This window comes from Poecilia reticulata, chromosome 12, assembly GCF_904066995.2.
Source record: "Poecilia reticulata chromosome 12, P_reticulata-male-v2, whole genome shotgun sequence".
In the NCBI taxonomy this organism is placed as follows: Eukaryota; Metazoa; Chordata; class Actinopteri; order Cyprinodontiformes; family Poeciliidae; genus Poecilia; species Poecilia reticulata.
In genome coordinates this window covers 10,428,405-10,453,429 of record NC_088841.1, presented here as the reverse complement: position 1 = coordinate 10,453,429, position 25,025 = coordinate 10,428,405, and the positions used below count along the sequence as shown (strand labels likewise).

The following is a 25,025-nucleotide window of genomic DNA, read 5'->3' as shown; positions in this document are numbered from 1 at the left end:
CCCCGCAATTCTTCCGTCAACCCTTCAGTCTGCCTGTCCACTTCATCAGTCATGTTCCCTGTTGTCTGTGGTGTTTTACAGATGTATTAAAATCCTGAAATGTCTGCCTTAAAACTCGAGGTGAAATGTTTTTTTATATATATATATATATATATATATAATATTGAGTCCGAAAAAGTAAATAGATTTAAAGCTATTGCTCTAAGGTAGAAAGTTATGCAACAGTGGAATTTTGATTTGATTGATTGCTTCACTTAAATGAACTTTATCTCAGGTTAATCAGATTTAATATACTTTGTTAGTTTTAGTTTTTCAGTTGGAACATACAGGATATATTCCATATTTCAAATAAAAAAAAAGTACAATCTTTATCCTATAATTTTTATTATTATTCAGGGGTGTCAACACTTTTGATAGCCTCTGCATGAGCGAAAGTATTTCCACCTCCCAACTTGATGAGATCTCCCCATGCTTTTCTTTTTCTCTGCCTAACAGTCTAGACAACAGGGAACAATTCAACTTTAGCCTTCACCCAGCAATATGGCATGCTGGGTCAGGGGTCACACTGCATCACCTGCCACTAGGGGGACATATGGAGTTCACATGAAGAGTACAATGAGGCAGTGGAGCAACGCAATGCGGTCCGCGGGGCCCTTTTCCATAAACTAAAGCCCCCTTGGCTGGTTTCTTTTCACCCCTGGGGGCAGAACTTCAGCTGTATGCTAATTTATTTCGAGAAAGCAGTGGCCTCGAGATGAATGGCTCCTTGCAAGAAATGGTCTTTCTTCCCCTTGCAGATGGCTGAGTGAAGCCACTCCAGGTTCTGCTCTGCACATTTTCTGCAAGTGATTTCTCCGGTTATTCAGAGTGAGAGCTCGTTTGTTTGGCACCGCTCTGCTGCCACCAGAGGGCAAAGAAAGAAACTACTTTCTGTGCTCTTTGTTGAGCTAAATACTTTTTGCTTTGAAATTGCACTGTTTTTCTTACACGGCATCTAAATGTTTTAAGAGAAATTGTCTAAAGAGTGGAATAAATCTTAGAATGATACAGAGAAACTCTTGTAAGAAAAGAAAAAAAGAAAATGATACTATTGTGTTAAGAGCACCTGTCAGTTCAAGAACAGGAAATTTCACTCACAGTGACCATAAAGCAAAATGAAAGAGCCTTTGTATTTCACCTCCTGCTTGAAGCATTTTATGGTGAGAACTGTGGGAGATGGGGGCGACATATGGAGCTGAAAGTTTTGTGACCCTCTCAGTCTCCTCATGTCCATCTGTTCCCTCATCCTTCGGGTTTAAAGCTCCAGGCAGGGACTTTTTCTGGACAGTTTTTCTGCTCCACAGAATTACAGTCCAAATTTTTCTTGGGGTGGAGGAGGCTGTTAAAACATAAGTTAAGATGGGAGATATAGATGAAAATGTTTTAATTTCAGAGGTGACCCTTTGGGTTTTGTGCATTGTGTTAACAACTAAACTGTTGGAGTCCTGCAGTGTTTAATGTTTAAGCCTCCATAAGGTGCACTGTACATACATGACTACAGCAAACGGTGCAGAACCATGAAATAAGTTGTATCACAACAAAAGCACTTAAAGTGGACTGAGAAATGTTTTATGTTGCACATAATTCAGACTTGCTTTAAAAACAACCTTCTAATCCAGTGTTTCTCAACCTTTTTCGGCCCAGCGCCCCCCTCGCCTTTATCCAGGTCCCTCACTGCCCCCCACCAATGAATTTGTAGGCTACTTTGCACTGACCATTATTTTATTATTAATGTTACCATCACTATTGTAGATGTTTTGATTTTTATGGTTGTTTCTGTATTTATCATCAAAAATTTCCAAGAGAACAAAAAATTTCTATTCCTATTTCTAGGAATAGAAATTTTTTCACAAGCGTCTACAAAAAATGTAATGAGCATTCAAGTTAAAATCTGTAGGCCTAACAGCAGCCAATCAGAGTGGAAAAATATTCTTATTCTTTGCCATTTTCTAGTTGTTAAATATTCCACAAAATGAGCAGATAAAAGATGTACAACATGCCAGTTTAAACTTTGAAGTATTTGCAAAACGACTGAGCTCTGCAACATTAAAACATGGATAGAACTGTAACTACATTAATCATAGCTCTTCTTCTCTTCAGTGTTTCTGTGTTTCTGGTGGTGCAGCTCTGTGCTGCCTTCAGGAGAATGGGACATCAGAGTATCATCCATAAAACTTCACCCATATGGCATTTATTGTGCAAACCAGAGCTTTCACTGGAAAAAAAAAGTTCCAGATCCTTTTAATGCCATACAAATATGAGACAGAAACATGGATTATATCTTTATATAGACCTGTCTATTGATTTATAGATTAATAGTTTTACTGGACAGAAATTACAAAGAGCAAATCTGGTTCTTATTCAAATCCTGATGAGCCAAATTGAAAGTGTCATGGAGTCATCAGCCTCATGACGTTAACACTGACATGAAAAATAATATTAAAGAAATTAATATATCAAATCTAATTAAAAACATAAATAAGTGATAAGTTATTTACTGTTATGGTCTGTAAGATATATTTATTCTCAGTATTAGATATGGTCTCAACAAACCCATGACATTTCAACAATATTATTTTACCTTTTATCTGGAAATAGTGTCTGTTTATTCTTTCCATACAGTCTCTGTATTAATTATTGCTCGGAAGGTCTTGCCATACCAGTTTATTCCTCTGTATTTACTTTAGTTTCTTAGTTTATTCTTGCATTTTGTTCTTCATTCATTTCAATTTAGTTTCCTTTGATTAGTATTGTCCTCTCTTGGATTATTGCTACTGTATGTCCACTTTAGTTTCTTTCGTGTTGCTAGATTTATTTTATTGTTTATTCACCACCAGTAATCTTCACTCATCACCTGCTGCGCCGCCTAATCGTCATGTGTTTCACATCATGTGTTGATTTTTCACACGTCGGATTCTTTGTTTTTATGCCATAATTCACATCTAGTTCATCGCTCCGTTTTATGTCTCGCTTATCCTGTTTCAGAGTTTTATGCAATGTGCGTGTTGTTTTTTTTTTGTTTGTTTTGTTTTGATTTTTGTTTTGTTTTGGGGGGGTTTTAACCCCCTATGGTGCGCAGCATTCGGGAAACGTATTGATGGGGAAAAGGCAGACTGACATAAACCTTTTAAAACAACGGAAACAATTTCGGTATTCTGATTATTGAAATTTAAAAGTGCTGTGGTACCGTTGTTCTATCACACCCGTTTCACACCGGACCACTTACAGCACCGGTGTTAATGGTATAAAATGAACACCCTCATTCGAAGACCTCAAAAACAAATATGACATTCCTACAAAACATTTCTATAAATATCTTCAAGTTCGGAGTTTCATTTTATCCAAGCAACAAAATAATCTTGATCTACCCTCTTTGTCGTTATTTATGGGATTTCATTATTTAAATGGATTCATTTTTCAGAAGGACACAAAGTGAGGGTATCGCGATTTTAGTAATTGCATGTTCATTAGAGCGATTTTCTGTTGTCCTTTCTTTAAAGCGTGCAGTTTTCAAACGGAAATAAAACACTTCAAGTTGCTGCTTTGACATGATCACAGAACTGCCAAAACATATGTACAAAAATACCAGACAAAGTGAATCACGGCAATGTCATCAGCCGGTGTAACGTTGAACTGATGCGGTGAAGCTACCAGTAGCAGGAGAACAGAGCTGCGCCAAAAGCTCACAAACACTGATGAGGAGAGCTGCCATTGATACAGTTGCAGCAAAGCATGTTTTAATGTTACGAAATACAGTTTTAGCAAGTTGCTTAAAGTCTAAACTGGTATTGTTGTGCATATAAGGTTTACCTTCAACCAAACGCCCCCCAAAGGAATCCCAGCGCCCCCCTTTTGTAGAAATTTCCACCAGCGGTACCGCCTACGTTGAGAACTGCTATTCTAATCAAATGATGTGTAATTTAGATGCGTAATTTACACAAAGTAGTGTACCATTGTGAAATACAAGAAAAAAAATGTGTTGCTCTCAGAACTTTGTGCATATACAAACGTAAAAAGTTTGTATTTGTTTTCAGCCCATTTGCAATTTGTCAGTTTTTGCTGCAACTACAGCAGAAAGTCTTTTGAAAGTTTTCTTTGTAATTAGTTTCAGCTCTGTCAGATTAGACAGAAATCATCTGTGATCAACCATTAGCATCAATGCTAGTGGTTGTAACAACCTCCTCAGCAAGTCAGCGTTCTGCTTAGGCCTTCAAATGAGCCATCATTTGATGCAAGTGTGTAAAACCAGGGAAAGAACTAAAACATGCAGGATGCCGGCCCTCGAGGACCGACTTTGGACACCACTGCTCTAAAGGTTTGGTTCGCTCAATTTAGAAAACCAAAGCTCAAGGAATCACCTGCCTTATTTACCTTCCTTGTGGCTCGTATACAGTCAGGGTGCTGGAGTTGGGGGGGGAACCCTCCATGCATGGTTAGTAGTTTCCAAGTGTCTTAACATCCGTGGTATTTATCTTCTCCTTTGGCCAGCTAATTATTACTGCAGGGTATTTGATTACTGGTAAGGCGTAGCTGTTTATCGCACGGATCTTGTTCTTTGCCATTGAGTTGGCTTCTTAGGACTTGCCTTATTTGTTGGAGGTATTTGGCTGTGGCTCCTTGTGACCTCATTGAGGTTGCCATTTGCTTGTGGTATTCCCAGGTACTTGTAACTGTCCTCTATGTTTGCTATTGTTCCTTCTGGGAGTGAGACCCCTTATGTGTGGACGACCTTCCCTCTCTTTGTAACCATCCGACCACACTTCTCTAGTCTGAATGACATCCCAATGTCAGTGCTGTAGATCCTGGCGGTGTGGATCAGTGAGTCGATGTCTCGCTCGCTCTTGGTGTACAGCTTGATGCCATAGAGAAGGTGACTTACGGTGACCCCATTCTTGAGTCGGTATCCGTAGCCATCTTGTTGATTTTTTTTTTTTTTCTTTCAAAATAATTTGTTGATACTTGGGACATTTTAAACATAGCATTACAAAGTTATACAGAATTTTTTACAATTTGTCATTTAAATTAAACTAGAAGAAGATAAGAACAATAATATTAAAACAAACTGTATGTTAAAAATTGAGCAGGACCGGGGTGACTCCTTGTTCGGAGATGTCCCGTTCTTCCAAACAGTGCTGGTGCTAAGAGGGGATCCCTGTCCTGCTGCTCCTTCCCGCCTGCCTCACCCGGAGAGCCAGGCCGCCGCTGCTGGGACCTCCATCCGTGGAGCGCCAGCTCTTTGGCCAAAGAGGCGCAGGCGATTCTTTGTGGCTGTGGCCTTGGCGCACCACCTGTAGCTCTGTATGTTTTTATTCTTGCTGTCGCCATTTGGATCACAGCCACAGGGGGCATCTCCCTGCGCCTGCTTACCAGCAAGTTTCTGGAGGTCCACATGGCCACATCTCTGCAAAGTCTTTTTTTTTGTTGCAAACTTTCTACCTTTCTGATAACATTTTAAAACTTAGAAATCTGACTTCCCTGGGCCCCGTCAGAGAACTTGGGAACAGGAAATTTAACAAGGCAAGTGATATAAGATCTGAACCTGTCTGAACAATGTCAGATGATACATAGGGTACTCACAGAAAGGAACATTTTAAGGCTGCTTTTAACGCCAATTCTTAGGAGTTTAAGATAGTGTTTTTATTCTCATTTCTGCCTTTGCAATGATTCTGCAAAAACATCTCTTTCTGTAAATATTTCTGTCTTTGTTCTGTAGCCTATACTTGTTATCACAAAACATTAGGCAATATCAAGAACAGTTCGTTATAACTACAACATTTACGAAGAAATTTAAATGGGGCCCGCCAAAGTGAGCCCGCCGGTTGGAACCCAGCGTTCTGATGCTAAAAATTAGCATCAATGCTAAAGTAAGCTGCAATGTACTCAATAGCATGTGGAGAGTCACAAGCATGTTGAGTAACATGAATTTACCCCATTCATTATGTTAAAATTAGTGTACAAGCGGAAATTAGCCAAAATGGTAATGTTAGCCTAAATGCAGCCAGTGGCATGTGGGCTATAACTAGCATGTTGTCTTACATTGACTTCCTCCATTCAGTGTGCTAAACATGGTTAATAAATAAACAAAATAGCTAAAAAGCTTATTTTAGGAAAAAGGCTATTGTTAATGTGGGCAGTAGTTACATTAGCAATGTTTGTGATGTTTGTGCAATGCTTTCTGATTTTTACTTTTGCAGAAGTAAAATTTATTGTTTACTTTATGGCACTTGGTTACTAGAAAACGCTCTCATCTCTTAGCAACAGATTAACAACAAATATTGTTATTGTTCAAAAAACATAAGATTTCTTCTGCTGTTTTGAAATAACGCTAGCTGGAGATAGGCACCAGCACCCCTCCCGGCCCCACTGAGGGACAAGGGTGTAAGAAAATGGATGGATGGATTGATGGATGGATGGATGTTTTGAAATACTACTTATTTTACACTAACAAGAATTGTCCTGTTGGTGAATTTTGCAGAAAAGTTAATTCTTGTTATTAGTGGTAAATTATTCTGTGTGGGGTTTTTTTATGTAGAGTAATAGGTGCCTCTCATGCATTGCATGGAAGCATTGAAAAACAGTGTAAACATTGGTGTTTATGCTATGACAAAGATGGACTTTGTTTATTACAGGTTACTTCTGAAAGTGCTTGATTTCACTCGATTTTATTTTGGGATATCTGAGTAATAAAGGCTGTACTCAAATGCACTCCAGATTTTTCAATTAAAAAATAAATAAGTAAAATGATAAGGTTATTTTGATTCCCCAATAAAATATCAAGCTTCAGTGATTTGATCTACCAATTAAACTATAATACGTAGCCAATAGGTGAAACATGACAAACTATGGCTCAGTTCAAAGGGTGTATATAACAGTATTTTGTTGACTACTCCATTGCAGTGATGGAGAAAGACTTTATAACTGCAGATTACATCAATAGGCAGGACAAATTCAGGGCATTAGGGATAATACCTACTCACTTACACTTGGTGGATAACTGAACACTGCTCCCTGAATTTGGACAAGGTTGCTTTTCTGTTCTGTTGCTTTTTCCTCTTTAGAGAGGTCAGCAGCATACCTTGTGGGTATTTACATAACTATTTGTTTGAGATTCGATTAGATTCAGAAGACTGCTTATAACATCTAATAGCAGGTAAGAAAAATTTAATGAACTCAATCAAGAGGTGCAGTTTTTAATCATGACTTCCCATTAACAGACAGATATCAGATTTTAGCATAATGCCAATTTACAATGCAGATATCATCTATCTATGCATTTGTATCTCAGTTAAATGTTTTGGTAAAACACACATACAAGTTTTTTTTCTTTTTTTTTTTTTTATTTCTCAGAGGAAAAATGGAGATCCAAAGCAACTTACCTTTGAATTAAAAAATAGTTACCCCGTAAATCTAATAAGGCATTTTGTTAACACTGGGAAAAACTACTGATAATACATGGTCAGTTATTTTTTTTAGATTGTTATAGAGACATTTTGGCAGGTTTTTTTTTTTTTATAATATTGTTTTAATATAGTTTTTTTTTTACTAGTATTGATCTGTGAGAGACATAATCCCTATTGAATGGTCCTGTCATGGTGGGGCGGGCTGTCCAAAATCAGATGTCCCCGCCCAGACTCTAATCCCATTGGTGCATCGGGATGCCAAAGCCGTCGGGGTCCTGCTGGAAGGGAGGCGGTGATTGGTCAGGCTGTGCTTACAGCTGAGCCTGTCCGTTTCACGGTGCTGGAGGACGGAGGGGGCTACAGGGGATCATTTCCATGGACCATCTGTCTCGCTGGCTGCGCTCACAACAAAGAAGGACCCAGGATGGTGTTAGTCCATGTTGGATATCTGGTTCTCCCCGTCTTCGGCTCAGTTAGAAATAGAGGTATGACTAGATTTACGTTGTTGCTGTTTTATTTGATTTCGTTTTCTCTTATCCTAACCCCCCGCCGCTACATTTTCTCGGCGTTTCCTTCCCGTTAGTATCGATAAAGATGACATAAACAGAGCTGACACCTGCTAGCTGAAAATAAGCGGTGGAGAGACAAACATTAGCCGTCCTGCTAGCTGCAGCGCCGCTTCAAATAAAACCCGGTAGGAAACGCTTTAACGCTCCTAGAGCGGAATGAAGGCGGCTAAAAGCGAAAAGAATCGGGGAGGTGTTGTTTTATGGTGGCCCGTAGGCCTGCAAATCGCAGCTGTCAGATTTTCAGGCTCGCTTTTTATCCTCGGTGCTGTTTTCTTTATCTACGTGATTTAGTCTCTGTCGCATTTTTAGCCGCTACGCTTAAGCAAGTGTAGTTCAACACGATTCAGTTCAACACGATTCAGGCCGACCCCAAGTATTTCTATCTAAAAACTAACAAATAATCAGTGTGACAGGGAGGCTATTTGCTCTTTTGTGTTGACGACGTGCGTTCATTTTTTCTGAGCTTGTGTTAATATCGCTTTTAAATGTAATTAAAACCTCCCTGAGTATTTAAGGGTACTAGGATTGTTTTTTTTTCTTTCTTTCTTTTTTCTTTAAATCCTTGCTATTTCGACGAATGAAACATAAAATGAAGAAACAAACAAGCGTTCAAATCGGACTGAAATGTCCCTTAAGAAAAAGGGAAGGGGGGAGAATCACTGGTTCAATTTAAAATAAAATAAAAAACTAGAAATGTATCTCTAGAAAGTCTTGAGTTCTCTAAACGAGCAAAACTATGCCTAAAAATTATGTTGATTTGGCCAAGGGGGGAAAAATGGTGTACATTAAAAATTGTTGCTTTTAAAATGTCTAGAATCGTAAATTTAAAAACTGAAATTCTTAACAAAATTGTTGAACTGGCTTTAAAACAACTCAAATCTTCTTTTCAAATGTGTTTATTTGGCCATAAGTATTGGAGGGGTGGGGGTAACAGTTTTTTGCATTTTATGGCCAAATCAATACATACTACACACATAGATTATCAATGTCAAAACTACTCTTGGTGGGGAAAATAGGAAAGGCTTGTGCCTCTTCAATTTGTAGAATTGGTCATTTAAAAAAAAAAAGTAGCTGCAATTTGAACGTCTTAATTTGACCATTCAAAACAGAGATATGCCTCTTAAGTGCAGCAGGCTATCTGTGTTGATTATGTAATAATAATAACAATAATAACAGTAGTAGCAGTATTATTTTGATTGTTAAAACTACATGCAGTAGCACCAATGATTTCATTGTGCTTTTATTTGTGTTCTTTTTTCCTGTTCCATAGTATCGAGGCTGGCTCTACATTCCGCATTTCTCAGACCTTTGTCCCCCTCCATTGTGTAGCTAACGATCATCTGCTGCTGTCTGCCGTAGCCTCTGCCTGTTCTCTGCATCTAGCTGTATTGTGAACCCCCTTCTTCCTCATTTCCTCTTTCCATCCGAAGAAGACATTGGCATTAAAACAGACAAACAAACAAACCGAGCTCCCACTCATACCGTATCCTTCTGTGTAACAGACTAAAGAATAACACTCTTTTTATTTTTCTGTAGGAGAAAAAAAAAAAACAGTTTGTCTTGATTTAAACTGTCATGTTGCTCTTTAGTGGATAACCCATTGTAGAGTTTACTGCAGGCTGTCATTGTGATTCTCCCATTCAGTGTGGATAGACTACATTCTGCTGTAAATTTCTGTAAAGTGGATACATTTTGATCCTCCCGGATTCGATTACAGCCAGGCTTGATCGAACTGTCTTGATTACCGTCTCCATTCTGTATTTGCCAAAAGGTGCATTGTACCAGCTGTTGTTGTAGTCGAACCAAGCAGCTGCTTTTATGCTGCTATGTGTAATCCAAATTATCGATTGGACATCGTTCTACGACACCGACGTCACAAATTAACTGAGGCTATCTCACCCCCCCCCGTCCCCGATGGTCCACTGCACCTGCTTTAAAAGCGCTGTCCAAACAGCTGGCCATAACCCCGTCCATGTGTCCAAGCCTGTGTTCCCGCTAGCCGAATTGATTTCACAGTAAATTGGCGAGATGCGGCTCTAACTCATTGTGCCATTTTTGAAAATAACCCACTATCATGCACAGCCTACCCTCCTCCTCGCCCCCTATTCCTCCTTTTCAAATCCTCCAGAGCCTCCAGAATGCTATCCATTTTACAGGGATGTGTATATCCTGCACTGCTGTAGAACTCCTTTTAGAACCAAAATGTCTTTAATTTCTTATTTTTTTTATTCTTTGGTTGTGGTTTTCTACCTTTTGTTTTTGTATTAGAACCTAATGCATGTTCATTTTATACTTTTGGTTGTTTTTTTTCCACATTGAACAGCAGATTCTAATGTAATCTTTGTGTAGAGATGTCCCTGCTGTACTGAAATGTGCTGTAAGCATACACATCTACTCATTGGATGCTGCTTCTCTTCTGTTAACCCTACAGAGAGCATGGTCAGGCCTCGTCTTTGGTCTTATTTGCATGGTACTACAATAGCTTTGTAGGTTTATATAATATTATTATTACTATTATCACACAGTGCCACTCATACTAATATTTCCCAATAAAGACTGTAGTTCTCTTCTTAACCTTCAGTGTGCTTTTTGCTGATTTCCATGTGTTCCCTCCTTCCTCCCTCGCCCACTGTGCTGTCACTGAGACGGTCCTCCTCACTCTATGTATGTGCTCTCATTCCTCAGCCGTCTTTGACAGAGTCTCCTCAAAGTTGCTGACTTGGCTTATTTTTGTAGCTATGGCAACCTTTTTACCCATTTAACAAAACAAAAAAAAATAGACTGATATTTCCTTTTCTCTTGCGTCATCAACTTAAACCATTTCACTATAAAACGAAGCACTTCCTCCTTCGCATCAACTCATTGGTGTTTATTGGTGTTGAATTACTATAGGAATCTCTGTTAACTGAAAAATAAAACATGCTGCACCCTCCACAGTTATTGGTTTAAGAAATGTTCTTTCTCGTATTAAAGTTGGTTTTACGTCAAACCCGAGGTGCCAGTTGCCAAAACTAAAAATAAATTCCGACTGCACTAACCAGAGCACTCGGTATCAGTTAAAGTTTTGTTAGTGTTTAGAATATCTTTCACATTTATGTTTGTGATGGTAGGACATTCACAGAAAAGACATGCCTTCCAAAAGACTGGTTGGCATTTACACGGCGTCCATTAGTCGATACAAAGACCTGGTGACCCCAACTCTTTGCTGTGGTATTTTTTTTCTCATTGTCCTTGCGGTACATGAAAATAAACTTTATTTTCCATCCTTGATGAAAAAAATTTCAGTTGGTTTGTTTTTTATTTATTGCTCCCACTGTAAACCTAAAGTGTGAGCGAGTAGCTGTTTTCTTGTAGAAATTTACCGATTTTTGAAGGTCAAAACATGTCCTACTTTAGTAGCATTTTCATTTTGAATAGCAGCTAACGTAGATCATCTCTGCCACATCATATCCATTCCCCAAGGAATCAGGAAGTGATTAAACAAGAATACATTTTTTAAAAATCTATCAGTAAATCCATTTGATACTACGGACCATCAACAGTTGAAGTGCCTTCAGATTTGTTAATTGTTTTTTTTCCTCAAGTAATCAAAAGACATACATTCAAGGTTGATATATTTATTTTTAGTTCAGGTTTAGGTTACAAATAAATTTTAGCCCTTATCACGAGGGGGCCAATAACTGTGCCAGGTGCTGTACCTGTTCGTCTCATTTGCTTTTAAACTAGTTGGGTGTTTGCGGATACATTAATGTATTTCCCTGATTGCACAAATAAGCTGTTAAAAATGTAACATGAATTAAAATAAACAAAACAAAAAATCTCTGGCAAATTCATTATACTTAACCAAATATATTAAATGTTTTTTTCTTTTTTTGTATATACTCTGGTCATGGCAACATGTTGAATTCAATATCTAAAACAACATAATTTTTTTTTTAAACCAACTGGTTACCTTGTATTTAAAACCTCTTCCTTTAAACCTTCAAAAAGCTGTGCTTTTTGTGTAATTCTACACAATGTGTAGTAAAAAGAATAAAGAAAAAAGACCCAGTTTGGGTTGTATTGGTGCACTGTATGTCTTAATTCTGAAGTCAAATGATCCGATTTTTTTGAACTGAGGTGCTTTTCTTTCAAACTGAGCTCATCCGAGGTAATGGGGAGGAAATGGTCTACGATGCTTCGATACGGGGATTCAGCCATTATTTGCGAAAGTAAAAGAAGCAGTCAGATAAGTCAGCTTAATCACATCATCCTACTTTATTTTTGTCTGCATTATGTCAATAATGCAGGTAATGGTAGAATAAAATAGAAACATGAGTCAAACATTTAACAGTTCACTTACGGTTTTATGAAGGTGATGTCAAAGTCTGTCAAAGTCACACCCTTTGAACTCTTTCACATTTTGTCACGTTCCAACCACAAGCCTCCTATTTTAATAGGAAATTATGTGCTAAACCAGATCATCTGAACAGAAATGATAAAGTCCCGCCACATATTCCTGAGGGATGTGTTGGACCATTCCAGCACATCTATTTGATCTAAAGCACTTCATAGTGTTTTGGCTGCATGTGAAGTTTTTTGTTTCCAGGATTGCCCTGTATTTAGCTCCATCCATCTTTTTTCCATCAGCTCTGGTCAACTTCCTTGTCCTTGCAGAAGAAAAGCGTCCCAAACCAAGATGTTGCCACCACCACATTTTACCAAGCCGAAGGTGTTATGGCTGATGTGCAGGTTTGGTTTCACCTGACAAGACTAGCTTGTTGACTTGTTGGTCTACCACATAAAATCCTAATTAAAACATCAAATTTCATGGCTGAAATCTGACAAAATGTGCAAAGGTTCAATAAGCATTATTTTTGCATGACACCTACATTTTTGCATGACACCTACATGCAAAGATGTAGATGTCATTAAAAGAAACTAATCTTTCTCATCCAACCGCCTTTGAAAATTAGCAGGACAGATCTTGCCACATTTATAAATAAACTCTTCAATCGCGAAGCAGCGAGATGCTGCTTGTCGTTTTGGAAAATAAATAAGTGAAGCATGCAGTGTGTGTACCAGCAATTTAGGAAAGCATAACCCATTACGCTGAAATTAGACCAGTTGATAAGGCTTTGTGAAATATTAAGTAACCTTTCATTTGAACCGTGGAAGTATTTCATTACACTGTCGTCACGGTCTGGCTGTGATTTTTCATCTCAAGACGTATTTCCTCTTAAATGCACATTCTATCAAACATTAAGATACTTTAAATATGCAGCTTTAAATGTAAGGAGCTCTAGAAGTTGGGGCTAATTGCTGTCTGAGTTTTACCACTGCTGCTAGTTCAGGGAGTCGGATATTATTCATGCGCAGAGACAGAAGGAGTGCCACAGCGAGATACAGCCTTGCAAGCTCGGCACATTTCTTCCCAAACTCCAGCGACAAAGAGTTTTAAATAACTCAACAGCTGTAATGCATGATGCTCCTCTGCAGTGGCCGTGCTCCAACCGTGAAACTATCCCGTGTCCTTATTTAACAAGCAGTGCAGCTGCACGACGACGCAGCTTACGCCTGTGAGTTCATCAGGTGAGCTGAGTTTTGTTTTATTGTGTGACATGATGATGAGTGGAAGAAACACAGGAGACGATTTTGTTGGGATCTGGTGAGCTGCAAGCGATGGAAGCTGGAGGAGATGAGGCAGGTTCCATGTCAGCCTGCTGCAGTCTCAAGTGGGCGGGGCTTATCGGCTGTCACTCACGCAGGAAAAACCATGCTGCAGCCAGATCGTGGGGGAGGGGCCACCGGTGCTCAGGCTTTGGGATGATGAGCTGATTTTCTTAGGCTTACTGGGTTTCTGGGTGGATGGTTTGCTCTCTGCCAAAAAGAAAGAAAGAAAAAAAAAGGGATGTCTGAAAGTCAGAAATTTCACATCAGAGCAGTTCGTCCTTGCAGCTCTGCATTACGTCAGTTTCAAATATCAGCAGGTCAGGGTGTGAAAATCTGATGTTTATAATAGGTTTCAGACAGTGTGTCCACTTTTACAAGGTCAGAGGCCCCCTGCACACCGCACAGCACACTGTACAGCAGCCAGAAACCAATGTGAAATATCAGTGTTCCATTTCTGCTCTACTTCCTCAGCCAAATGTTTAGCCGCGCCTTTCTGGGTTCACTGGCTTCTCCTGTCCTGGGGCTAAATGCAGCTAAGTGAAAATGTGTAAAAAAAAAAAAAGTAAAAAAAAGACAGCAATGCTATGTATGGTTTATGTAATTAACAGCAGCTAATTAGCGTAGCTTTGTCAAAATGTCGTGGGTAAATATAATTTAAGAGCATGTTAGCTAAAAGGTTTGGCACTTTGCGAAAAGCATTCATTGAATAATTATTTCTCCTGGTTTTATAATCTACAGATCAAAGTAACGTTATGTTGCTGTCTAGGCCCCCCACCCCAATTCCCCAAAGACAAATCCTGAAAAGGGCCACCAATGACAGGCTTGGGCCCTTTATACTTCTTGTTTCCTAGCTTTTTAATAGAACTAGAGTATTTATAGCCTAAAATGGTCACAATGACAGAATTTACTAAAAGTGATTAAATGTAACAAGAAAACTATAGAGAGCAGTGACCAAACTGGAAAGTCCTTACATTAAGAAGTTTCATACCTTATTTGACATCCAAATGGTTATTCTTCCAAATATTAAATTAATATTAACAGCCTCCTCATTTGGTTCGTCAGTTCTCTGTTTGCAGTGGAGGATTGTTGGTTACAGCGCAGGCAATAACTGGTAAGCTCCATAGCGCTGAACTGGCGCATTATATACATCACGGGCAAACGTTTGCTATTGGGTAACATTTAAAATTTTAATAGAGTCTACTCATCCAGCAAATAATCGTTTCTCAGTAGCTGAGGTTTCAGACCTGCTGCATGGTCTGTGGCTACAAAAATATATGATTGAGTTAAATTTCTGGAAAAAGCTTCTACTCACTAGTTCTCTAAAAATAATTGTACTGCAAAGGAAATATCGCACATTGTGTACAATATGAATTTGGCCAAAAGAAGGTGCCAAGTTTCACTCCTTGTGAAAACGTATGAATTATGAAATCAAATGTGATCATTTTATTTCAATAATAGTATCAGCCAACAGGAGGTTGCTGGTTATTTGTATTAATCAGTGATTTAATACAGTGTATTTAATCACTGTATTTAAATACAGTGTAATAAATACACTGTATTTAATACAATGACAGTTTGCTCTTCTGCAAACTCTACTGAATTGCAGTTTGCTCTTCTGCAATTCAGAAGAGCAAACTGGTCCACGCGGTGGTCAGAACCACTATCAATGAAAACAGTCTGTAAAATAAAAAACTCCATATTACTGTTCAGCAGATTATAATTGGCTAATTGAGCATGAAGCAGTGAAAATCCAGTTGTTGTTGAAGTATGACATCATGAACAGTCCACCCTCCAAATCTCGCTGGTCCAGAAAGCCTCAGAGCTGTAACAGGAAATTGAAATAGTGGTTTCTTTTTGTTCCCACTCTCAGCTCTCTCCATCCCCAATTTATCTGAGTAGAGAGTAATTTTTATTGATTGTCTTTGATGCCATCTAATGGCTTTTCTGTCTCTCATATTAAGTGGAAATGAAGGCACGTCATTTTATAAAAAAAAATTTCCAGCATGCTCAGCTGTATCTTCTGCAGTGCCTTTTTGTTATCAGGTTCATTACAAGAAGTAAGGAGTTTAATGTTCCTTCAAACAGCTGGCACAATATAGAGCTCAAATTCTTTGGGTTAAGAAGCCCCGGTTATGAGTGCCATCTTAAAATTATTCTTTGAATAAACGGTATGCAGGCCCTGAGGAGTGTGGAAGTGGGTCTTCTGAGTCTTCTGACCCTGACGTTTCTTACTCAGCTTCAGATTTGTTTTTGCCTAGATGTCCATTATGAGGTTTCTCTCTCTGTTTAAAGGATCACAGGCCTATACGCTCTCATCGCTTGCCTTTATGTCACATAGGCGCGCACTTCAGCAGGCATCAGCACAGCCATGCTACCTCCTGCCGACATTTTCACCTGGGCGCTCCCCAGGCTCCCATCTCAGCAGAATTCCCTCTCGGACATGCCGGCCAGCCCCCGCAGGCGGGCCTGGCCGCCCACCTGCCCCCTACGCACCACCCGACTCTCACTGCCCTGCCCGCACCCCCTCAGTTTCAGGACGTGCCGGGGCCTTCATTCCTACCTCAGGCCTTACACCAGCAATACCTCATCCAGCAGCAGCTCATCGAAGCGCAGCATCGCAGGATCCTTCCCCACTCCTCCAGGTAGTGAAGGCGCCGCATGCAAGCGCACATGCGTATGCTCAGAGATTTGAATCCAAACCCTCTGAATTGCATTGCAGAAGAGCCCAGGAGCGGATTCCTCTGAATTCTCACCGGTTGCGTTCGGGTTATGAGTACTCGCCTCCCATCCACGTCCCTCAGCCAATAACGCAGCAGCCACGGTACCTGGCTGAAGGCACTGACTGGTGAGTCCCCATCTGACATTAACAGGAATCCTGTAGAGTTGAGAAATTGTCCCAGCTATTCCTCTCTGCACTCATCTGTCTGTCTGTCATATTTGCTGGCAAGAGTAATAATGCTGATTTAGCCCCATGCCTGTCTGTCTCTGCAGGGATCTCAGTGTTGACGCTGGCCTCCCTCATCAGTACCAACTCCAGCAGCTTCCGCAGCACTATCAGCATTACCTGGCCTCCCCTCGAATGCACCACTTCCCCAGGAACACGTCGTCTGCCCAAGTGGTATGCTGTGTTGTTCTCTGTTGATCACTTTTTTGATGTTATAGGTTCTGGATGCATGTAAAGAATGAGCAGTAGCCCTGCAGTCCAAGACACAACAGCAAAAGACCAAGAATAATGATCAATATGGAACTACTTGAACAACTGGGGATACAGAAACAAATCACGCAATGAAAGCGAAAGATAAGAAGCTGCAAAAGCCAATACTGGGTTTTATTTTACCCTATCATAAATAGTGAAAACCAGGGTGAATATGGTTTGATAGCCATTCACGATAAAGATTTGTTAATGATTATTTGGATAGATATTATATATTTTTTTGCCATGTCATGTCTGCCAGGGGTATCAATGACTTTCGATATAAAATGCCAAATTTTCTTGTCTCGTTATTAGAAAAACGTAAATTCTAGCTTTTCTAACTCTGGTAACATTGTTCTTCGGCCAGGTTGTTCATGAAATCAGAAATTATCCATATCCCCAGCTGCATCTGTTAGCGCTGCAAAGCCTGAATCCCTCGAGGCACGCCACTGCTGTGCGAGAAAGTTACGAGGTAAATCCTCTGAAGTGCGTAGATATGTCAGTCAACAAATCATTAACTGCTGTCTTCACTTCAACAACAAAACAATTCTCACCTCAGTGTCCTCTAAGTGTTTTCTCCGAGCGTGCCGTCATTCTCGCGAACGTCTGCTATTTGAACAGGAGCTGCTGCAGCTCGAGGATCGACTGGGAAGTGTCAGCAGAGGAGCTGTCCAAACGACCATAGAGAGATTCACCTTTCCACATAAATACAAGAAGGTACCGTGGATGGCAGGAGTTACACAGACATATTTTAAGCATTTAAGATTTTTATTGTTTTCAGATAGGTTTTACTTTTTGCCGTCTGATATGCTAACAGAGGAAGCCTCTGCAGCTAAAGATTGGGGAGGAGGAGGAGGAAACAGATGTGGATGAGAAGTGTACCATCTGTTTGTCCATGCTGGAGGATGGAGAGGATGTCAGGTGAGTGATGCTCCATAGCTGCAAAATTTATTTATTTATTTATTTATTTATTTATTTTTGTCCCTATTGAATTAAACAAAGAGAGATCAGTGGGAATGTAGTCTCGTTAGCAACTGGTTCATTAATCTTAGAATCTGGACTGGATGATGCATGCAGTGGGTACAAGTGTAAAAATGTCTGTTTGCTCAGTTTCACGGGATGATGCTTTGCTCTGAGCAGTTACTAGGCAACTACAGTAGTAGATATTGATGTTGCTGATGACGGCCAAGAAGTGATCCACCTCCTAACCCTCAATTTACACTCACAGCAAAAATCAATTACACTTTATTTCATATCAGGCTGGATATATCAGGAATAATATTAGCTTTTTCTGACTGCACCTTAAAATGAGGTAAATACAGCCACAGATGACCAACTGCTGATGAAATTAGGGGCTTGCTGCTATAAAATCAACTTTCCGATGTCTGTTTTGGCGGAAACATTAATCACAAGTAGATTCGTTCAGTTTAATTTTTGGTCTTCTCTGGGACCATGAATATCTGAAAAATACTCAAAGAATTTGCCAAATGTCAAAGTCCTCAACCTGCAGAGACAACAGATTTCTTTGGCTATTCAAAATTTTAAAAAGCAAAAGTGTGTTATCAAGCACTTGTGCTTATTTGCCGTCGTCATGCACGATGGTGGACGACTCATGACTTGGGCTTGTTTTGTAACCAGAGGAACTGTTCCCCTTGCAGTCATTGAGCAAACCAGGAGCTCTTTTGTGTTTAAGTGGAAGTGAAGTTACTTTTTGTAATTTAAAGGACACACACAATGAAAATTGTAAACTTTACAGTCCTACAAGCAACATTTAAGTAGCATGTATATCTACTCCTTAAAGAACCAGTTCAGGAACAGAGTCTTATGGGGGAATGAAAGCAGAACCCCATGGGGGGGATGAAAGAGTGTTGGTTTACAGCGTGTAGAGTCCCAGCTGTCTGATAAGTGAGTGGGGAAAGATGACTCAACATAAGCTGTATCTGTGCCTGGATAAACAAATGCATCTCCTTTGGTTTTAAATGTTTTAACATCCACATAAAGGTGCTCTTTAGGAGGGTCTGTGTGACTCCATAATGTTGTCTCTTTGTCTTCCAGGCGATTGCCATGCATGCACCTCTTCCACCAGGGTTGCGTGGACCAGTGGCTGGCTACCAGCAGGAAGTGTCCAATATGCCGGGTTGACATCGAAACACAGCTGAACCCCGACAGCTGATGAGATTTGACTCCTTGTGATTCACTCAGTCTTGTGAGATTCCTCTCTCTCTTCCATCTCGGCTCAGCGGCCTTCCCCCACATGCCACAGTCCGTGCGACCCGACCCTGAAGCCTCCTTCTCCACTTGGTGGGTGCTTTGCCAAATGTCTCCAGACTTCACGCGACACAAAACCCCCTCTACTTAATGCTTTATTGAGCCAAGCCAGGACTTCACGAGAGGCCACGAAAGACTCTCTTTATATAGAAGCACATCCTCTTGGGACGCAAACGACACTGGAACACAAAACCACACACTTTCTCATGTACACAGGGTTTACTTGTAGCTTGCTGGTTGTGAGTGGGGTGTTGTTGCGGTTGTGGTGTTGTGCTGTAGGCAGCCACGGGCTGTGTAGCATGTCCTCAAAGCCATGACTTTATGTCTGCAGAGCGGTAAACACATAACCCACCAAACTCTCTACCTTCTCTAGTTTCTCTGTCTTTTTCTTACTCTGACATGAACATAAGCTTAACAGCTACTAACCGCTCTGATGCCATGTTTACCTAAAGATCTCTGTGGTCGTAGTAGAGTAGCAGTAACCAATAAGTGATACTTGGTGGACTATCGCCTTCTTGGGTCGAAGCACTAGCTAGCTGAGTGTTTTGATTCCGTCATACAGCTTTGACTTGTTGCAATACAGTTGTACCTTTTACTCTGGGTGGTGTAATCTGGTTGCCCTCTTGTGCAACCAGAACCCTGGTGACTGAGTGGTGTTGTGTCTAAAATGTAAAAAACAAAACAAAAAATAGGCAGAAAGTGTCTTTTTTTGTTTGTTTGTTTTTAGTATTTTTTTTTTTTTTAACCAAAATGCATTTTATTGAGTTAGCTTGGGTCTGCACACAAGTTTTGTGTGTGTGTGTGTGTGTGTAACTAAACTAATATGGGTCAGTGGGATGTTGAGTTTGCTTTAAGAGTTAAGAGGTTAAATACTGCAGCTGCCAGAACTCCTACAAGACATAAAACCAAAAAAAAAACAACAAAGGGATGAAATTAAAAGTTTTTATGCACTAGGCATGGACTGGTACGAGATTCTTAAGTTATGATATAATAATAAGAATGTAAAGAATTAATTGTTTCAAGACAGAAAATAAACAGTTATTCCAAATGCTGCTAAAATGTTACATTGAAAATTAGGCATCATTTTATGTATGACAATTGTTTTAGTTATTTCACCTTTTGAAGCACTGGGCTTCCTTTTGCTCAATTTTACACACTTTTGGGCATCTCAGTGAAAGGATTGAATGTTCAGCAGTTTTAAAACTGAAAATAAAATGAAATTTAAAAAAAGCCCTGGATACCAGAGACTGGCCCATGCCTCTCATGCACTGCAGAGGTAGGTGAGAGGATGTAGTTTCCCTTCTGCCTACATTGATTTTCACCTGGAATTGACCCAAACGGCAAAACAAAGTGTACTACTGACATGCATGTTTCATTGAGGTTTTTAACTGTCAGCTTGGGCAGCGCCACCTTAACTACAAGGGGTGAAAAGATTTCTGCGCATGACTTAGTTAATCTGAGCTCCGACTATATTCTCAACACTAACAAAAAGAAAAAAAGAAAAAGAAAAGATCAGTCAGCGGCTGCCTCCCCTGACTCGTAGCTCGTGTTTGTCCTGTCCCCCTTCGACGATGACGGGACTCTCTTGATGTTTACCTTATTGCCTACGAAGAGCAAGCACATATGACAATAGTTATAGCAACAAGCTGTTTTCCTTGAACTTGCATTAGATGTAGATCCATGCAGTGTTTTAGATGGGAGAGGAGCGTTTGTTTGTTTTTCTACATCCTGATCCCATGTGTTTGTGTGACAGGCCTCCCTCCGTGGTTGCTTTGCTGGTTGCTACGCTGTATTCCTAGAACACATAGGGCGTGAGGCGATGAAGGCAGCCTCGCTCTTGCAGTGCACACAGACACAAGACGACGCCACAGCAGGAAAAAAAACTAAAATATCACCTTTTTTTTTTTTCCTTGTTTCACTTCAGTCCCACAGAGCCATGTTTTAAGAATCACCTTTAGGACCCGCACCGTCCTAAGCACTGTGATAGGAAAGGATTATTAGACCTTCCAGTTCCCGTCTTGTGCACTGCGAGTGTTGACACTGCCTCCTCCTATAGTGGAGACATCTGTGATGACGTTTTCATAGTTTACACAGGGTGTTGTCAGCTGAAATGCCTTAAGTATTTAACAATCATAATTTATTACTAATTGTAGATATTGTGGGGATGTATTTAATTTTATATAAGTTTTTTTTGAGAGAGAGAGAAAGAAAGAGAGAGCGACTGAATCATAATTTATTTATTTAGAAATAACGGGGGAAAAAAACGATTACCTCATTTTTGCATTGTTGGAAATGGGAATGCTTTGCATGCAGTTGTACTTTTTGAACATTTAAAGTATATTAAAATAAAAAAAGGAAAAAAATAGCCCTGCTGTTTGATCACCACAAGCTGGCTATGCGATGTTTACGGTCCCAGACTGAGCTACTGAGCCTGCTCTCTGTCTGTCTGTCTCCCATGTGGTGCTGTGGATCTTAGTTACATTCCATTCAATGCAATCTCTCTGATCCTCCATGCTGTGTGGACAAACCGCAATGAAGTGAACTTGTCTTTTAGTTTGTGTTCTGTTTTGCACTCACCTGTTTGATATACATGGGAACCCTCTCACTGGCAAAAACAAGCAAACAAAAAAAAAAATTTTTTTTTGCTTAGACGTATTAACCTGCTTTTATTTTGTATGCTCTGCTTCTTACAGCGCACTGTCTTAATGTCTTATTGAAGCATGCTCCTTTTTGGCCACTTTTGTATTTGTCTTTGTCTTTGATTCTAGCAGTCTTGGATTCTTTTTCCAAAAAAAAAAATCTTCAAAGACATAAGCATAACAAGTGCCTCGCTTTAGGTGTACTGAGATATTTCCAAGACACTGAAACCACCAACAACAATCAGTCCATGAAGCCCCCTGTCTTATTGGTTGCATAAATAATTGAAGGAGTGGAGCTAAGACATGTGAAAGCCATTCTAATTAAAGAGACGGTTCAGATTTTGCTTTTTGGGGTTCTGTGGAGAGATTCAGAGCAGATCTTAGCCTTAGCTTAACTAGCACATAATGTTTTGCCTAATGCTAACCTCTATAGGTTAACACAAATATGAGGAGTAACTATTTACTTATTTATTAATTGCTGCACAAATACATTTCCTGCAGCCAGCTGCTTAGCAGACATGCCACTCCTGGTTTGCCAACTAAACAGTATTACCTTTCGATGAGTGACAGGAGGCAGCGCTCCTTTATTTGGCACATCATGGTTGACTTTCACAACTTGGAAAGTTTTCAAAGGCACAAAATTTGTTTTAGTTGTAAGCCAGTAAAAGATGTAACATTGTCTGGCTGCAAATAAGAGAGAAAAACTTTACTCATTTAGGGACCTTTTCTAATATCTCATTTGAAAGACTTTCTGAGACCTTGACACACCGCAATGCCTCATAACCTCTCCAAAGAACTCCACTTCTAAAAGAAATATCAAAACTCTCTTTAAAAATTTGTAATCAGACTGTTATAAAGGCATACTTTTACAGCATTACTTTGAACATTTATTTGGACTAAGAAGAGGCATGTCTCTTCTTAGTCCAAAGAAGAGACATGGGTTTTCTAAAGGCCGCAGTGTTTTTATTTATTTTTTTTTTTAGTTAATTTTCTCGCCCTGCATGTTTTCACCCTTCTTGTTCCTTTTCACTTTCCGTCCTTCTTTTGCTCAATCTGCTCCCTTTCTTCTCGCAGTCTAAGCGAACAGACATGGATTACAAAGCACAACTTTTTTCTAAAAATGCATGTTTTCTCAGGTGCCAGTACAGTTGCGATGATTTAATAGTATATTGTGAAACTATATACAAAGAATACAAAGAGAAAACAAATTAGAATTTTTTTTCTTTTCTTTTTGTTGCTCGATTCTGAAGAACAAACGCAAAGAGAAAATAAGCCAAAATGTGCCAGTGAAAGGGCTGCCGCCATCCTTGTGTGAATTTCTGCTGTTTAGCTGTGACTGCGCAGTGTTTCCAGTATGGTTTATTTTATCTGAAAATAGAAGTATTTATCATTAATATTAAAGCAATAGCGCATTAACAGTAATGAGTGTGCTGATGAAGAAACGAGTGAGAATATTAGAGGTAAATGTTAGATTCACATGTGGTGGGATTTTGTACTTTATTTATTATTACTACTAATAATGACATAATGATTTTAAGGTTTGCATTGCTAAGCCCAAACTCTCTTATTTTCTTTTTTTTATTGTTTAATTTCATTTCATGGCTTGTATATTATCCTTTTTTATGTGCTCTTTTTGTAATAAACTGGATTAAACTGAAACGTTTTTGTTTTGTGCAAAGTTCTTTCTCTTAGATTTTCTTCTGTCGCATCAAGGCTGAAGTAAATATGAGAATCTGAGTAATTTAAATATAAATCTTCAGCACAACATCGTCCATGAACTTTTGACTGGAGAAGAAGCTTGACATATAATCTGCTTAAATTCAATAAGTTGTTGATGGAAGATCTAACATTCCGCTTTTAGCTCAGTGGCTTACCGCTCCAGCTGCTTGTTTCTAACTGTATCGAACAGCCCAATGACATTCAGTGCCGGAAACAAACTGTTTTATGCTCCGGGAGCAGAGCGGAGTTTCAATACTTTTAAGTAGAGAAAAAGAAAATAGAGTGGATCCCAAACTATTTGTGGTGCAGTATTCGCAGATTTGTCAGATATGTACCGTATCTGACATACATTAAAGATTTTATTTTACCTGAAAAGGCTTTTTACTAAACTGTAATTGTGTTAGCCACGCTAATCGTGTTAGCCTCCGAGTACCGTGTATCAGGCCTAGGCACATACGAACATTTGCCAACAGAAATCACCCTCAAAACCAAGAATGCCCGACTTACCCAGCCTTGCAAGAATAACAGGCGTCAGTGATCTTGCCCACAGCTATATTTATGCTGAGGGGTCTGAGGATCTGCTGTGTTCCTTATCGACCGGTAGCATTTAACTGTGACGCGCACAATCTTGGAGGCATCGCGTGGCTCAAACATCTTGATGTCGTCCAAAAAAGATGACATGAACTTGTTGGTTCCCCTGCCCATTGCCGTGGCTGATATTTTTTGAAAATCCGGCAGAAATGCTACACTAATCGACTCAGAAATACTCTGCAGAGAGTCAGTCGAAATGAAATTACACATAGAAACTAAGCACCGCGAGGTTTTGTTTGTGAGACATGCAGTCACATGAGACTTTCGAGGGGCGTTTCTGGGTGGAGCTTGGTAAGGTCCATTGGCTGGCGTTTGCAAAGCAGCCAATCCTGAAGCACTGTTTATTTTCCTTGGTACTGATTGGTGGTAACCCCAAGAACAGAAATATGAGTAAGAGTCTGGATGTTAGCTTCTGCGCTAATGTTAAGATTAGCACTTTGAACTGCCTTGTTACTGAAATGTGCTATTTAAATAAATTACCTTGCCTTACCTTAAGGATTGTATTTATTCTTGTATGGTTGGAGTCCCTAAACCATGTGAAAACCCAAAGTTCACGGTAAATATAAAAACAGTGTTTTCAAACTTTTTCCCCGTTCTACTGCTCCATGTAGTCCATCCATCCTCTGATTAATTTCCATATTTAAAGCCTAACCTATGCAGAAATATCTCACATAGATGCCTGGAAGTGTTTTAAACATTGAGTAGAACGTGACTGCAGACTCTGCAACAGCTGCTTGACACTACATCTAGGAAAATGAGCAAAACCATCAAAGAAATTTACCTGTAAATTTCTTTGATGGTGTCAAGCCATCAAAGACACCATCAAAGTGTCTTTGATGCTAAAATACTCCTACAAGAACCTATTGATATACTTTATTAATTTGTAGTGGCTATAAAATGTGTACAGCTGGGGTTTATGGATCAGCAAGAGATCTAAACAAAATTGAAAATGTGC

At 39.6% G+C, this 25,025-nt stretch overlaps 1 protein-coding gene across 1 annotated transcript; it reads left to right on the top strand.

Moving 5' to 3' along the window:
* The first annotated feature begins 7,600 nt into the window (after nt 1–7,600).
* Nucleotides 7,601–23,419, top strand: ark2ca (arkadia (RNF111) C-terminal like ring finger ubiquitin ligase 2Ca). The gene is made up of 8 exons (XM_008423713.3): nt 7,601–7,924; nt 15,999–16,302; nt 16,380–16,505; nt 16,652–16,778; nt 17,221–17,325; nt 17,475–17,570; nt 17,671–17,774; nt 18,909–23,419. Exons 1-8 carry the CDS (start codon nt 7,618–7,620, stop codon nt 19,024–19,026), a joined length of 1,287 nt encoding a protein of 428 aa, XP_008421935.1. The 5' UTR covers nt 7,601–7,617; the 3' UTR covers nt 19,027–23,419.
* Nucleotides 23,420–25,025: the final 1,606 nt, after the last annotated feature.